This window comes from Oratosquilla oratoria, chromosome 3, assembly GCF_046742065.1.
Source record: "Oratosquilla oratoria isolate Oo_2021 chromosome 3, ASM4674206v1, whole genome shotgun sequence".
Taxonomy (NCBI): Eukaryota; Metazoa; Arthropoda; class Malacostraca; order Stomatopoda; family Squillidae; genus Oratosquilla; species Oratosquilla oratoria.
The window spans coordinates 38,356,474-38,374,918 of NC_134779.1; the positions used below are offsets into that span (position 1 = coordinate 38,356,474).

Sequence of the window (18,445 nt, forward strand, 5' to 3'; positions counted from 1 at the left end):
AAGTGGATGTGGAGATGAGATAGTAAAGGGAGTGGGTGAATGCCTGGATAGAATGAAAAATGGTAGACTCTTGTAGATGTTTGAGTGGTATGTTACAAGTGTAGTTTTTAAACAAAATGTTCAGTTAGTTGTACCAATGTTATACGAGGGGTGGGACTGAGGGTTCTTGTGAAGAACTGTGAGGCAATCATTTTTGGATGCTGCTTTATGGAGATTATTTTCGGTTTCTGAGTTCATATGTACCACTGGAATGGGCAAAACTAGTAATTAGATGCACAAAGAATGATAACAGTGGCTTGGCAGTATTGAAATAAGTTTTTCATTCTTGGTTCCAGGTAAATACAGTGGCTAGATCTAGATCATCTTCTCATGATAGTTGCATCATCTGCAAACGTGTAAGCATAACTTATACCTTCCCTCATGTCATTACCTAATTGTGGCATACAGGAAAAGAGGTGTGCTTATGGGGTCCTGTCTCTTATTCTCTGGTGATGATATCTCATTTTAAATCAATGTATGGTTCCAGCTTGGGTTACATCACCTATACAGAAAATTTTATTTTTTCAGATTCTTCAGACACGTGGGATTTTTTTCTAATTATTCCTATGTCTTTGTGAAGTCCTCCTATCCCAAATAGATATTTCCTGTAAACTGTGTTCACCTTTTCAATTATGTAAACACAGAAGTCCCCTCTTTCTATTTGATTCTTAAATGATGCCACATCTAGAGCATTTTATTTCTCCTTGTATGACTGAAAAGGCTGAGAATCTCACCCATTACATTTAAACTTTTTCTCTCTGCCTCTCTTAAATTCCAGATCTATGCATCATACATTGCCATCAGCACAATCTTCCCTTAATATAGTCTCCTCTTTGCTTTCATTCCCAAATGTCTATTTCTCATGACTTTTTTTTTAATTTCCCAAGCCATTTACTTACTTCTCCCAGTCTACAATTTACTCCCACCTCCATTCCTCCCTTTCCTGCCACATGCAACCCCACATACCTAAAGCTATCCACTTCCTCCAGTCTCTCTCCTTTAAGATTTACTTCCAACTCACTGCCATTGTCTCTCCTTGTACATCTCATCACCTTACTTTTACCTACATTTATCTTCAATTTTCTCCTTTTCCATACCCTCCCAAATTCAGTCACTAACTCATTATAATTTCATTATAATTTCTTCAGTCTCTGAATCAAAATTCTCCAGAAGAACTACTGTTTTTCTTCTCCTGTTCTCTTGTTCTTTTCTTATTCACATCCTTGGCTTTATTTACAAGTCCCTCTGTCTTTGCCTGTTCATGCCCAGTAGCATCTCACCTGACCCAAATGTCCTTAACTTGTCATTGTCTGTGAACTTCATGATCTGAGTTTGATCTTTAATGAACATGGGTCATCCCTTTTTACCAACCCAGTCATTCTTCATAATTGTATTAGTAATTTTTTTAGTATTCCACAACTCATGTTTCTTATGCTTCCTCCACGGAATAATGTGATCTTTTATCTAGCCAGCAACAATAATACTTTTGGTCTTGTCTACATCCCTGACAAAGATTCTTTTTATTTTTCTAATTAGTAACTTTCACAATATCTTTCAGTCTATCATGTATTCTCCTTTCCTGCTCCTCCATGATCTAATTAAAATTAACTTTATCCTTATGTTGTTTAGAACATCCATCAATTCACCAATCTTTTCCTCATTTGACTGGACCCTCAAGTTATTTTTCTTCACTGCACTGAGAAACTGTATTTACCTAATTGTAGTAAACATGAAAGGAGCACAGACTGTTCGGTCCTGTCTCCTATTCTCTAATTTCATAACACAGACTCAAATTCAAGTATGGTTCCAACTTAATCTATGTCTGATTTTCAATGATCATATTTAGATTTGAATTTGTGTATTGTTTGAGCTTGGGCTATATCTCCTTCTAAGCTATTCCACATATTTATATATCTATATGGAAGTGTGTGTATGTGTGTGTGTTTATGTGTGTAAGTGAGAGAGAGAGAGAGAGGAGAGAGAGGAGAGAGGAGAGAGAGGAGAGAGGAGAGAGAGGAGAGAGAGGAGAGAGAGAGAGAGAGAGAGAGAGAGAGAGAGAGAGAGAGAGAGAGAGAGAGAGAGAGAGATTATGAATCTTCAAAGAGATGGTTCAGCAGTCACTATCATACTACAACTTAATCTTTTGAGAACCTGAGTGTAGAAGCAATGACTTGTTTTCTAGTTATGGGAATCCAGGCACAAGAATTGTATAGAGCACTGTGGCTTCCTCTATCTGTAGCAAGTTCCTTTTTCTTACATAGGAAGGATGAGCTTCTTCTACCACCATCAAATGGGGAAACCTACTATAATTTAAAAATATATACCTACACTTTCTCATATTGACAAAATTACAAAACCGCTTTGTTGTCACTGACCATATTAATTTGTCTTTGGACGTACCTGGTGGAGTAGAGTTGGTATGCATGAGGGAAGCAGAAGCATGATTAGACCTAGGGGATGTATGAGGTGAGGGGATGGGTCGCTGGATGGTTGGAGGTGGTGGTGGTGGGTGTGTTGCAGCCCAGTATTCCTCCAGGTACTGTGCTATGTGATCGCATGCATCCTCGAGCTGGAAAAAACAACGACAACGGACTATTAGTTCAAGAGTGTAGATGAACTTGTTTCATCAACAGAATCATCACTACAAACCCTATGTTAAATCTGAATGTATTAATTGAAAATCTTTAGAGAGAGAGAGAGAGAGAGAGAGAGAGAGAGAGAGAGAGAGAGAGAGAGAGAGAGAGAGAGATAGATAGATAGATAGAGAGAGAGGATGCCATAGCTAACATTTTGAGGTTCAATAAAGAAATATAAGTGTTATCTCACTTAAATCTGCAGACTTTCCCAATCCCATATATCTGCAACACACTCCACAACTCCTCTCTGTCAACTCTTTTGTGCGCCTTTTCCAAATCAATGAAAGTCCAAAAGACATCTTTACCTTTTGACAAAACCGTCCTGCATATCCACACTACTATTCCCTACAGCGCCTGTTTCCTTCATAATTCTTTCAATGAACTAGTTAACAGACTAATCCCACTAAAACTACTACATCTTTTTTCAAGCTTAATGTATGGGGTAGAATGAGGTTTTGGGAAAAGAAAATCCTAAAAGGAAAGACCAGAGGGCAAGAACAAACAAGGATGACACCCATTATTTGATATTTTATTAAGAAGAGGGCTTTCACCTATTTCACTTTTTTGTTTTTACTACATTCATACTGATCCCTTTTTTTCCTTATATAGTGGCACAATACATATATTCTTCCAGTCCACTGGTACACTTCCTTCCCTTAACACACATTAAACAATCTCACCAGCCATTCTACTATTCCTCCTTTCATTAGATCTTCACTTGACAACCATCTAACTCAGGTGTATTACTAGCCTTCATCTATGCCAATGCTTTTAGAATCTCCTTTTTTTATACACTTATCATTCTCTCCTCGCATCATAGACATTTCCCAAGCATCTCCCACTGTCACAATGAAAATTCTCCTATCCTCCACTACATTCAACAGCTCCCTGAAATATTCTACCCATCTTTCTCCTGCCTTGACTTCCATTAGCATTTTCTCTACACAACTTACCTCTCCTCACTCTTTTTATTTCCTCTCAATACACCTTTTTATTCTTAATACTTTCCTTTACTACCTCTATGACTCCACCTCTTCAGTACAATATTGTCCCTTGATAACCAAATCCAATACAGTACCTTGTATTCAAGTGTACTCAAAACAAATTGATAGTGAACCCTCACCAGAAACTTGTTTTTTTTTTAGAGATGAAATTCTTTTAAATATGAGACCTGGTGCATCTGTTGCAGTGCTCACATGAAAGCTCTTACTTGCTGACCTGGACTATTCGCCATTTGTAATTTTGGTCCATTCTAAACCTAAGTTGTCCTATACTTGTTTAATCTGGCTGAAATTATCTTAATCTTTCAAAATACTCTCATTTCAACACATTTGCTCTTTTACCTGTACTTTTTTATCTATCTGTTTAATGTGTGTCTAGGGGAGGGTAGAGTGCAGGAGGACTAGAGGAGTGCCTGTCTAGTTCTACTTTACAAGGGAAAAGGGGACAAATGTGAGTGTAGTAGTTTCAGAGGGATCAGTTTGTTGAGTAGTTGGGAAGGCATATGGGAGGGTTTTAATTGAGAGGGTTAGGAGTGGAACAGTGGGAATAATTGGTGAGGAAGAGTGTGGGTTTAGGAAAGGGAGGGGTTGCATGAATCAGGTTTTTGTGGTAATGCAGATATGTGAGAACGCTTTAAGAAAAGGCAAGGATGTTTTTTGGGCCTATATGGACTTGGAAATTTATGACAGGGTAGATAGAAAGGTGCTGTGGGAAGTTTTGCAATTATATGGGATTGGGGGAAAGCTGTTAAGGGCAGTCAAGAATTTTTATGATAGTAGTACAGCCTGTGTTAGAATTGGAAATATAGAGAACAACTGGTTTGAGGTAAGGTGGGACTGTGCCAGGGATGTGTCATGTCGCCATGGCTGTTCAATGTGTACATGGATGGGGTGGTACAGGAGGTAAAGTCAAGAGCAATGGGCAGGGGACTGGAGATGATTAAAGAAAATGGAGAAAAGTGGGAGGTGAGACACTTTTGTTTGCTGATGACACTGCACTTATGGCAGGGTCTGAGGGGGAATGAAGGGAGTTAGTGACAGAATTTGGGAGGGTATGGAAAAGGAGAAAATTGAAGATAAATGTAGATAAAAGTAAGGTGATGAGATGTACAAGGAGAGACGATGGCAGTGAGTTGGAAGTAAATCTTAAAGGAGAGAGACTGGAGGAAGTGGATAGCTTTAGGTATGTGGGGTTGCATGTGGCAGGAAAGGGAGGAGTGGAGGTGGGAGTAAAATGTAAACTGGGAGAAGTAAGTAAACGGCTTGGGAAATTAAAAAAAAAGTCATGAGAAATAGACATTTGGGAATGAAAGCAAAGAGGAGACTATATTAAGGGATGATTGTGCTGATGGCAATGTATGATGCATAGATCTGGAATTTAAGAGAGGCAGAGAGAAAAAGTTTAAATGTATTTGAAATGAAATGTCTTAGAAGTATGCTAGGGGTTACATGGTTGGATACAGTGAGAAATGAGGTAGTGAGGGGAGGAGCAGGTGTGGAAAAGGAAATGGCAGACAGGGCTGATGATAGACTATTGGGATGGTTTGGACACATGGAAAGAATGAGTGAAGAAAGATTAGTAAATGAGAAGTGGTGGCAGAGGTAGATGGAGTGAACTTGATGGGCTAACCAAGGATGAGTTGGATGGATGGGGTGAAAGGGGCATTGAACAAGAGGGGAACATTTGTTGAGCAAAGAAGGGAAGAAGGCAGGAGATAGGGGTGAATGGAGAATGGCTGTCTATAGATGATACTGTGATGCAAGTGGCCATGTATGAATATTTTGATGCAGCCTGAAGGAATTTCTCCCTGTCTTCTCTTTATTCTGCATGAGGGGACAGAGAGGGGGGTGTCACTGATTAAGTGAAGTGGCATTGCTGTGGATGTGCTATGTCTTGCTGCATTGCTTCTGATGCAGGACAGTGGGTGGGATACAGGGATGTCATCAATAAGGAGCTAAGATGAGAGGGAGGAAAGGGTGGTGGATGGGAGTGGAATGGGTGGGAGTGAAATGGGTGGGAGTAGGTATTTGCCTTTTAACTTGGCTACATCCCTTGTAAGGGGGAAAAATCCCTTAGGATATAGATAGATAGACCTGTACTTTGATACATAAACACCCTGACCATTCCTGACCTGATTCTCGTCCAGTAGAACGTCAAACATTTCAAGGGGACACTGAGCCAACTTTTCAGCTGCCACCATCTGCACATTCAAGTTCCTGCTCTGGGACTTGCCACGGGATTTGATAAGTCGCTGTAGTACCTGAAAAAGGAGGGGCTCATATTAGCAATATATACATGGACTGAAATAATTCTTGTTTCAGGGAGGAACTTAGAGATATATAGGAGAAAATTGGGTTCTACTGGGATCGTAATCTGCAGTTTTTGATTGCATGGATACATGTGAACATGTGCAGAAGTAAAGATGTAAAAAAAAAAAAAAAAAAAAAAAAAAAAAAAAAAAAATATATATATATATATATATATATATATATATATATATATATATATATATATATATATATAGAGAGAGAGAGAATAAGAATGACAAAAATCAAAATGGTCCCTAGTCTGGTTGACAATAATTACATATCTTTTCCAAGAGAGATTTTTGGGGGGGCCAAAGGACTCACTGGCCACTATGGGGTTATGGGTTTCCAGTGAATGAGACTTAAGGCCATAAATGTCATTATTACACCCACATATATATATACATACTTACATAAAAATACCCAACCTAACCATTAGGATAAAAGAAGACAAATTCACAGGGACCCCACTTTTGTGGAAAAGAGTACCTTGGATGAAGAAATCTTGAGGTAGACAATGATTGGGGCGAGAGAGGTTTTAGCCAGCTGTGATGGGTGGTTGATAGTGTCACAGTCTAGCACCACCAGCTGCAGTGTGCGTGCCAGCTCAAATATCCTCTCTATCTCACCCTGCACTTCAGTGATGCACGACGATCTTGAGTGTGACCGCTCCATTAGGGCTCTTTGTTTGGGATTGTTGAGTAGACTGCGCTTGGCCAAAGAGATGTCTGCACTCACACGGGTAATTATCACTCTGTAATAAGTGTAGTGGGTTAGTAGGCAGAGAGGTACAGAATTAAAGAGATTTGAGTACTGTCATTTGATAAGCAAGTAATTTGGAAAGAAAATGTGTTCTGACTGAGATAGGTACTTGCATGTGTGTGCAAGTGAAAGGGAAAGTTTGTCTTGATTAGTTCTGGAGCTAAAATGGAAGGGAAACAAATGGGTGTTCGATGGACGTGGGATAGGTGTGGGGTGGGCGCATGCCTTGGCTGGCTACATCCCTTATATGGGGGTAAAGGTCTTTTGTTATACTGAGTAACAGATAATTCTGATAGTTTAGTGAGTCCTCGGTTTACGAAGGCCTCGACTTCCGCCGTTTCGTGCTTCCGACGCTGGCAGTGCTTGTCGCTGTACATTCCTTTTTGCTGATTTTCTTTATATATATATATATATATATATATATATATATATATATATATATATATATACCAGAAGGAAGCACCATTTTGGATTACTACTCTCGTTTCTATTGTTTTTGGGGATTTTTTTTCTGCCCAAGCGTAAGGCAGATTCTTCTGATGGCAGTGCATCAGAGACAAAGGAAAGCAATTGTAGTGAAACATCACTATTTCCGTTCTCTCTTGTATATTCAGTTTTCCCGCGTAATCTGTTTCCGCAAGTCCCGATGTCTTATACTCTGCCAGTGTTATTGTCAAAATTGTACTTCACCCTCATCCTCGAATTACTCCACATAAAACTATTTATTTTCATTATATTACTATAATCTATTCTTTGTAACAATAAAGCCTATGGACATAAGACTATATTGGCATAATATAACCTTTTCATCAACATCAACACGAGAATGTGATACCACATTGGTGACCCCTGAGTGACCAATGTGGTAAGTGCCAAACACGCAGTATTTTGGTAGGAGTTTATTGCGGAGGTCTACACACAAGCATTCGCTTTTGACAGATTACTTCCTGCCATACTTGTGTGTAGACCTCCGCAATAAACTCCTACCAAAATACTGCGTATTTGGCACTTACCACAGACCTTAGCCAATAAATTAATCTTGCCAGATATTTCCGAGACATCAAAATTGGTCTAATTTACCTCTACAAAACCAAGTAGGTATCCTAACCTACTTAATCATTATAGAAGGTGCTTACTTAGGCTGGTTCCGATCTACGCCGAAAATCGGTTTACGACGTGACGTAGGAACGGTATTCCGTCGTAACTCGAGGACCCCTTGTATTGATTGGTAGGAGGGTAACATGTCTTCATGTGAACTGTTGCCACAAAAGACGTCTTCTTCAGAAGGGGAAGCCATAGGATAGTGTTTTGTGAGAGGAGGCAGGTTTTAGTGGATTAGTGAAGGTAAAGTACAGGCCATTCTCCCTGTATCATACTGGGATGACATGGGAGATTGATATTTTTCTGTTAAATTAAGATAGCTTTTGTTTTCACAACTGTGCTTGTAAAACGTGTCTGGTAAGTGGAGATGAATACTGGTCTGCTCCAGTCTGCATTCCAGAGGGTTACATCTATTTAAAAGGTATTTTTATTACATTAATGGAATTAAATCTATCATATAAAATGAATTATATATATATATATATATATATATATATATATATATATATATATATATATATATATATATTAAATCAAGATTGGTGTTGGCATACATCGTCATCTTACGATATTGTGTATACAGATTAAACGGAATAGATAAGTTTCCTACATTTGATGTCTAATCGTGGAAACAAATGGAACGTGACTTTAGGATCCCATGAAACACAAGTTCTCCGAGTAGATGATTCCATTCCTAAAACAGCTTTCAGGATGTTGAAGCCAGAGCTAGAATAATAAGCGAATTCATAACTACGTATAACAGCCGGAGAAAACGAGAGGACCCCTCAAAAGGTGTAGCTCCTTTCCTGCATTAAGTGAAACGCAATTAGGTAAATCGGCAATACTTACTTGCCCTCGAAGGTGCGTTTGATAAAGTCGAAAAGTGCCTTCTGCATCATATCTGTGACCTCATAGCCCTTGAGGGAGGGCCCCACGAGGACAAGGGGCCGCATGGAAGGCACGACATCGTAGGGCGGGATGTTCTCTTGTTTTTTGAAAAAGGGCTTTCGTTTTTCCTTGGGAGGCGGCGTTGTGACAGGCGGCTTGCCCTTGGCGTTCCCAGGCGAGTCCGGGTCGTCGCCTTGGCTGAAGTCTACGCCATTCTCCAGATCCAGGCCTAAAGAGGGGAGTTAGTGGCTATAAGAAATGCGGATCGTCGTCCTTGAGGAGGGTAGACGGCGTGGAACGTGCGCTGGCGGTAAACAGGAACCAAAAGGGGAGGGGAAACGGAGGTGGAGGGTGGGGGGGGTGAGAGGGTAGTTCTGAGGGCACAGTCTATACAGGCACTAGCTTAAGGTGGGGTGGTGGGGGGGGGCTGGAAGGCACTTCAAGCGAACAGCAAATGGGGCAGGGGGGGGGGAGCCAAAGTGGCATTGAATACTGAAAAGTTAAATTACGATTCCAAAGAAACAAGTAAGGGAGACGTTGAGGAATGGTGGAACGGGGAGGGGAAAAAATCATGCTTTAATATCCAGTCATCGCTATTGTTCCTTTATGGAGGTAAATGATTAAATAGAAATAAAAGAATAACATAAGGTATGTACAGGGTACAAAACCCGCACTAAAATGCCTGATATCATTAATACACTGGATTTAGATAACAGGTTTTATGTCTTAAGTGTTTACAGGCAACGTGAAAAGATCTTGAATGTAAACTGTGGAAGCTAAAGAAGGTAGATGACGGAGACTACAACCAGCATAAAATGTGGAGACAGGTATAAGGTACAGGAACCTGTAGAAGGGTACCGGTGCAAATATACTAGCAAAAAAAAGGCAGCATAGCCCATAGATGTAACAGGGCAGAGCTTGGTAATATGGTATACACGTGGTAAACACGCTATAAGTACTGCAACAGAGCTACACTGGATTGCAGGGCCAAAAGGGGCGTGGATTACATAAAAGGAGGTTTAGAAAAAAAAAAAAAAACTATCACAACAAAGGCATTGGATTCTAATTACGGAAGACCCGTTTACTGGGTACTTGTACATATTACAGGTTCAGGTAATTGAAAAGGGTTACCTGTGCTTGGCATAGGAGCAGGTGTTTGCGTTACTAGTAGGTGGTTGGTTGGTTGGTTGGTTGGTAGAAAGCAGGTGGTTATCAACGTGTGGGCCAACCATGCATGGTCACAGCTGGTACAGACTGGCATAAATAGTATCTTGTTCTCTTTGCTTACTACCACGCACTAGGAACTATCTAGGCAGTATTGAACTACACTGTATCCCGTCTGCGCACATACATACACAATATATATATATATATATATATATATATATATATATATATATATATATACACATATATATGTATATATATATATATATATATATGTATATATATATATATATATATATATATATATATATATACATATATAGTACATACATATAGAATATATGTATACTAATGCAAATGTCGACAACATCCACTTAAACTATACGACCAAAGTACATTACTACTGTATTTTGTACCGTTTCACTGACGATCTACTTCAAGAGTATTTGCTACAAGGTGTCAATCACGCATATACGAGATATGACACAAAAAAAGTGGACTTTCATAATGCTCACTGTGCACCAAAAAATAAAGTGCAACACTAACTGGTCATAGTACGATTTTTTATGAAATAAAAATACGTATCTAAAATACAGCAGTCACCTCAACTACGTAATGCTAACTAATGTCTACACACAATCCTTCCTCTGGACACAAACCGTTATTGTTTCTCATGATGTTTGGGTGCTAAATATGACATTACGTCTACCTTTCCTGGGAGCAAAAACGTTACGTTACAATTATTCAGCACAGAGTAAAGAAATAACAAATAAAATCTTCCTGCAGCGAACATGAAAAAAAAAAACCCCGCGCTAAGCAGACGACATGCACGTCCGTCTGCAACACGTAAAACGCAGTTTGTTGGAAACATGTTGGAGGCACGTACAAACGCGCCCACAAAAATCACGTCTTCGTTTCTTGACCACTAGACAAAATCTATCCAACAGTTCCTGCTCTACTATCTAAAGCAGTGATTCTTAACCTGTGTATCTCAATACTTTACGCTACAACAGAACGAATTCAGTTTGTTTACACTTTAAATATATTTAAGCCTACAAAAGCCTCCCAAAAACATAAACAAATACAATCGAACTATGTTAAGTTTCATTTACACAACTAACACCCTGATCAATACAATCCTAATCGATGGTAGTATGCTCATGGAATCTTAAGGTCCTGACTTTCCGTATAAAAACAACAACAACACGCATTTCCAATGTTTTTTTTAATTAACCCAAGGCACGAATACGCGTATGAAATGTACACACGCGAAAACACTATCATTTTATTACGGGAGCTATGTAAATACGAGGAAATGTACAAAACACAAGATACGAAGGAGACTTGAAAAAATATATATATATATATTGCGAATACAAAGATTGTATCAGCAGTTCTTAAACGCGCATGAATACTATAAATGAATAATTAAATCATATAAATGCTGAGTGATTTCCAGAAAATTACTGAGTCTGACAGGTAAACAGGCGATCATGTTTGATAGGATTTTTATTTTTTGCTGATTTCTGTGTGACTATAGTCAGCGCAACGAGAAATGACCGCTAAGGCGTGGCTAGGAGATATCCCGGTGTTGCCACACATGGGCATCCATGGCGAGAACGTGCGTGTGGATGTAATGTTTTCTGAATGCAGTGTGAGGGGGGCGGGGCCAGAGATTAGATGTAGAGGCAACGTCGCTCTCGCTTCCTCATATACTATGTCTAGACTCGAGGAAACGAAACCTTTGTATAGAAAACATTGCTTTGATTTTTACTTCAGTGGTGGTGTGTGACAAAAAAATTATAATATAATTATATGTGGCAACATTATAAAATCATAAAACAGAATTATAAAATAAAATAAAATTATGAAATAATTATATGTGGCACCACAGGGGGACTCCCATTGCTCCGCCCTAACGGCCATTTCTCAATGCAACGGGTATAGCGCAGCACATAATCTTGAACATTATTCTCCCATTTGACGTGCGCGCTGGACTGCCAAACAGATTCTTAGTGTTCGCATTATATATATACAAGTAATGGGAAACAGGAGAAAAAGGGAGGGTTTGTAACGGTAATTCTAACCCACGGATTGTAACAAATATAACATGAAACAAAATACTTACTGTCCACATCACCTTGACTTGAAAACGACAATAACAAATAAGCAAAGGCAAGGCAGCAAAACCATGCGTCACTTACTTTCTGCGTCTGAAAACGAGCAAAACAGGCATAAAGAAGGAAGAGAGGGTGAAAAAGTATTGCTTATCGTTAAAAAAGAAAAGAATGAAATAAAATAATCATGCAGAATTACGAACGTTAAAACAAACTTAAATCAAAGAGGGAATGGATAACATGCAAAACGAAGGAAAAAATGCAGTACACGCCTTAGCTTAGTTAGGAAATCAAGACTACTTTCACATGCGACCACGGGCAAGTACCAGAGCAAATCTGAATCATTACACTTCCAAAATGCACAAAGCAGGATATGAGGACAATTCTTTGCGTGTGCACACGTTTTAATATTACTTACCCCAAGTATAATGGCCTAAATGGGCTTCTACAAATTGACACAGTTTGTACACACTGTGCCTGGGGCCGACCTATTCCAAATGTACACACACACACACACTATATATATATTTATATATATATATATATATATATATATATATATATATATATATATATATATACATATATATATACACACACATATATATTACGATCTGCCACAAGGGCACAAGTCATGTTACTAATTGTTATCTTTGCACGCATGATCGCCATGACAGTAGGATACAATAAATGCAGAAGCAAACTCGACCGTCACACCCCATGCAGTGACGATGAGGAACATACTAGAAAGTCTACACGTAAGCATCACAGTAAATAACATAAAATTATACGCTGGGGAAACATTTCCAGTCTCACAAACGAGCACAGGCTGTTTTACTGATGATGTACAAGTTTTTTTTTTCTTTCTCCTTTCTCTGCCACACACTCGCATGCACACACAACCTTAGTGATCTGGTACAATCTTCGATTTCTGGATCTGAATGGTGGTGATGAGGTGATTTAGACTGGAATGGGTGACTTCGCTCAATTCCTGATCCATTAGGTACCATCAAAAGAGAAGAAATACGTGGAGGCGAGAAATAGATTTGAAGTACCCAAAAGCCGTTACATTTGGGGTAAACAGACGCGCATGCGTAGTACCATACAGACGCGCGCGCGCCCAAACACAAAAACATCTACATTCTCGAATGTATGTGGCCATGACAGTTACTCGCCCGTGGTAAAAAAAAAAAGTAATACATTTACGAAGGCATGCAACATGCAATGCATGCAGCTATAACAAAAAACAACGGTTACAATAAAGTTACATGCAAGTGGGAGCATACACAAACTAGGACAAACAAACACAAATCACACTGATAAACTAGAACCATTCTGGATCGACCGAGTCGACTAGGCCTCATATACACATTTTTTCACATACAAATGATTAATGCTACTATTCGACTTGAAGCATGATGTAATGCGTTCTAACACGTCATGATATAAGCAAAGTTACATTCGAAGCTCTAAGAACTACTATATTAGATTACAGGCGTGTCCCAGATAACTTAATGAGAAATACGAAAAATAATAACTATCTGACGTAAGACTGCAATTAAAAATATAACCTCTACGATTCCACAATGACTTATAAACTTGAATTGGACAAGAGTCATACCAAGTTTGATAAAGAAAAAAAAAGAATACACAACATGTTTTTTCTTAACGCTAAACCTTACGATTAGATAACTGCAAAAGCTCCAACTCTTAGTTGATTTAGGGTTAGGGACAAAACTGGAAAGGAAATGTAAAGAAATAAAAAAGTTTAGGAAACAGAGGTTATTAGATTTAAACAAGGAATCAAGTTAGGTTAGCAGAGAGAGGGAGGGAGGGAGGGAGAGACAGAGAGAAACTTTGTTACTTTTCTAGGAAACACTAGAAGCATACTAAGCAAGTTGACGCAGCTGTTGGCAGACGTGTCTTAGAAGTGCAGCGAGACACAGCTCTCAAAGCAGCCGCCTGGCAAAGGCAAGCAAGCAAAGACTTAGTAGGGCAGGGCAGTTAGCCCTATTCCTTCCTGCGTATGCTTGGCAGTAAGAACACAGGTCCTGCATGGGAACATGAAGAAGTATCTTGCGGCAAGTTCCAAACGAAAGAAATGTTTTGTGAGACAAATGCGGTAAACACTATTGAGAAAATATTGATCTGGCCCGTCGGATGGTTTTTAAGGTAGAATATGGGAATGCTGATTTCTAGAAACAGGCAAAAAACAGACATGCGCACGCAGATAATATTCAAGTAATGCTCTCTCTTTCTCTCTCATACATAAAGACATACACGCGCGTGCACACATATACGCACGCATACACACACACGCACGCACGCACGCATACACACACACGCACGCACGCATACACACACACGCACGCACGCACGCATACACACGTACAGCTTGCTGGTATAGTGGTTAGTGTCTCGACCAGCCAACTCAACGGAACCATGATCGAGCCCCATACAAAGCTGTTTGTGTGTGTGTGATTGTGTGTGTGTGTGTGTGTGTGTGTGATTGTGTGTGTGTGTGTGTGTGTGATTGTGTGTGTGTGTGTGTGTGTGTGTGTGTGTGTGTGTGTGTGTGTGTGTGTGTGTGTGTGTGTGTGGTGTAAGGTTACAAAATTACTCATAGATCGGGCCATATGAGCTTAGATGCTCTCATGCGGTACGTAATAACTGTTAATCACGAGCCCAACACGCGATCCAAGACTAGGGTGAAGCACTCGTACATACATACACAAACGCACACACTTGCATACACACATACGTACAGAACTGTCAACTCAGGGAATAGCCTAAGACATATTCCATTCAAATTCTATAAAAAAAAAATTAAGTCCAAGTCTAATCGATGGAGCAAAGAGAACGAAACCGGACGAGTATAGCTCCTTTCCTGCATACTACAACTAGGTAAATACACACACAGTGTGTAAAGATGTATATACACATATGTACTTATTTTCTGACCTGGCTATTCCTCCTTGAAGAGGGTAGCCTTCACAGTTCCGACAGATTGTGAGGCATGACATAGCGTATCGGAGCAAGGATGATTGGGACCATTTCTTCAATGCATCAAACGTCCTCGACATTCTTAATCCCTGACTGACTGTGGCACCTTTGCCCCGCTCGATGCCTCGAACTCCTTTCGAAGCTACCGTATATCAAGATCTAAGAATATAAGGTCTAACCACTTCCGACCGAATTTCGAGGGAGTTGGCGCAGCGAGCCCGTGAACGTCACCTGGCTGTTCAAAGTGGGGTTAGCGGGTCCTATAGCTGTCAGTTGAAGTTGGTCCGTCGTTCGAAAATGACGTCGCCTTCGCTCGCACCGCTCCACTCAATTAGTTATATTCTGACAAATATTATATAAAATATATATATAAATATATATAAAATATTATAGTTCCTGTCTATATATATGAATATATAATATATATGATATATAATATATATGATATATAATATATATATAATATATAAAATATTATAGTTCCTGTCTTCCTTGGCGTTTCACAGTTTTCTTCAGTGTATCACAAAGAGAAAATGGACGCATCCAAATGACGTCAGAAGCTGCGCAGAACTGCTCCAGCGGTTAGACCTGTTTACTTAGACCTTGCCGTATATCAACCCTCAAGTTCCTGAACGTCGTCTTTCTAATCTTCCGTTTTCTATTTTCTTCATTTTTATTCCATCCAATCCCTTCGGCTTGATAACGTACTTAAGTATTTTATTCTGGTTGTCACATGACTATTTTATTCAGCCAAGGAGAGGGTGATTACCGTCATGAGAAGGGAAATGTTTTAGGTTGTTCTGAACGGCATCATGGCGAAGGGGGCTTTACATCTAGTGCCTCGTCTTCCTTTTGTTTTCAAGTGAATATTCGCGCGCGACCACAGCCAGGTGTAGATACACGTATACTTTTGTACAAATGCTTTATGTATACACGTGTGCCAGCAAATGCGGGTACAAAATTTTACATGCGATCTTTCTATCATCGGCAAGATTTACTACGGATTAGCCGCCCCGACTGATTTAATAATGACACGAGCAAATCGCGTTGTTGGTCATAAAACGAGGCGTAAATCTACCTCAGATATATATTCTGCAATTGATGAGAATAATAATGAACTGCCTTGAGAAAAATAACAAAGAGCATAGGAAGTCGTCTGGCTGATGATAAAGAGCGCCCTCATATATATATATATATATATATATATATATATATATATATATATATATATTATATATGTGTGTGTGTATATATATATATATATGTATATATATATATATATATATATATATATATGACACACATATATATCCTACTGAAGAGGCTCCATGTCACACATACGAATAAAATCGACTGTATGCTGCTATGTTCAAAGCATATGTATAGCTTATTACGGAGCTTACTTGCCGTTGGCTTAAACAACCAAAGCGACATCACCTCACCAAAGACGTCTTCAAAACAGATCGAAGTCTTTCTTCTCTTCACTACATCTTTACAAATATTGTTCCCTATTGGAGCCATCTTTCATACGAACTCTGGGGGACTAAATAGTTTGGAAACTTCAGTACTCGGTTATAGTTTGCACAGAATATTCATTCACATCGGTCGCAGTTGGTTTGACATCCACATTCAACCGACGATAATTTCATCAGAATGATTCCGATGACCAAGATAAGAAGTGTACTACAAGAACGATGGTTTGGTGTACCAAAATTTGAAAATTTAATGGTATGAATAATTCCTGCAGTACCTTTAGATCATACCTCGTCTATATTTTCATAGCAGCTGTGAATATATAGAATGTTTATCACTAAATGTGTCTCTTCTCTTGTAACCGGCGGGTTGATCCGGTAGGTCGGTTCCAGTACTGCAATTTCTTTGTTGAATATATAATCGAAATAGCGGATTAAGGTCTCCGGTATGTGTATAATGTACTTGAGAAGAGTGAATCTACTTCAGAAATACAAAGTTCTGGGTAGACTTCCTAACACTACTGCAGAAAATTATAGCTTAAAAAAAAGGAAAAAAGTGGGATATTTTGATGGTATCAAAGTAAGGAACAAGGGTTGCTTGTTTGTGATGATCCTGCGATACGGGCATCGGAGATAGTCATCTCCCCGCTGACCACCATCAAAACCCACCCAAACACTCTGACATGGATCTAGAGGTGCAGTCTCCGAAAAAGGACAAATATCTATAAATTTCTAAGTACTCCTTCTCCTTTTTTATCACCTGTACACACACGCATGTACGCACGTACACACACACACACACACACACACACACACACACACACACACACACACACACACACACGGTATGAATAGCAAGCAACCGCAAGTCAGCCACATCTCCTGTGTGAAGCGGTTGGAAAAACAGCGGGAGATCATCTTGTGGAAAATAAGTACTTACGCATCGGGAATGGTAACTTCCAGAGTGGAATCATGGAAAAGAAAGTACAAACATCAACACTACGATGATGACTCAGAGTTTGCCTACACGCTCAAGCCTGTGGTCATCGCATTAGAACGGTTTCCATGATAAGGAACTTGAGACTATTTCGGTGACCTAAACATTTCGATATCTATGTCAAAAGGCGTCCCTAGGTCCGGTTACTGGTGTCGTTTTCATATTCTGTTGTATAAGGAAGATCTTGCTGGGTTTTCGGTCCGGTACAGTACAGTGAAAGACAAAACAATCTCGCCATGTTTGTCCGAAGATAGCTCACATGTGGCGAAACATAATGAGAATCGGCTATGAGAATCTAACTGGTTCTCATAATGTTTCCTCATGTTTTAATCTATCTTCGGACAAACCAGAGAAGACCATTTTGTCTTTCACTGTACACGAGAAGTCCTCCCCCATCAAGCGTCTAGGAGGTGATTCGAGAAAGGTGTCACGTGCTTGATACCGTCCGTTCCCAAATCGATCGTGCGGAGTAAACCCAGATTACACGGGATAACTTTGACCAACCACAACCTGGTTAGCAAACCTTAAGTATCTAAAATTGCCCTTTCATATGAATGGTATTGAAAAAAGCTGAAGGGAGAAAACTATAGTATTTTACATTGATCAACCACAATTCACTTTAATTCTAACCCATCAACATCGAGAACCTCGAGGAGGCATATTCTCAATATACTGTCAGTATTTGTAGCCTACACCGACCTAGCATAAACCTAAACCTCGCGTATCCAAAGTCGATTCAGCCAGTAACCATCAGGATATTCTATGCGATTTCATTCCAATTTGTTTTTCTTAATATCGGGTCACAACGATCTCTCTTGGAAGAAACGTTGGACTGTTGTCTTAGGGCATGTATGTGTCTATGCAGCCGGCTAACAGGACGACAAGGAGGGGAGCAGTCACCGGTTCTCAGTTTCCATTGTGTAAAAAAAGTGAAACCGACAGATCCTAGAACAGA

At 39.5% G+C, this 18,445-nt stretch overlaps 1 protein-coding gene across 3 annotated transcripts in view; it reads right to left on the minus strand.

Annotated features, from left to right (window-relative positions):
* Window positions 1–18,445, minus strand: part of Ca-beta (Calcium channel protein beta subunit) — a 228,062-nt gene that overhangs the window by 15,761 nt on the left and 193,856 nt on the right. For all 3 annotated transcript variants that reach the window (XM_076179628.1, XM_076179625.1, XM_076179620.1), the window contains exons 5-8: window positions 8,696–8,963; window positions 6,473–6,737; window positions 5,809–5,937; window positions 2,440–2,608 (exon numbers count right to left, since the gene is read on the minus strand). In XM_076179628.1, the coding sequence (XP_076035743.1) occupies window positions 2,440–2,608; window positions 5,809–5,937; window positions 6,473–6,737; window positions 8,696–8,963 (831 nt within the window). The remainder of the gene's footprint in view (window positions 1–2,439; window positions 2,609–5,808; window positions 5,938–6,472; window positions 6,738–8,695; window positions 8,964–18,445) is intronic.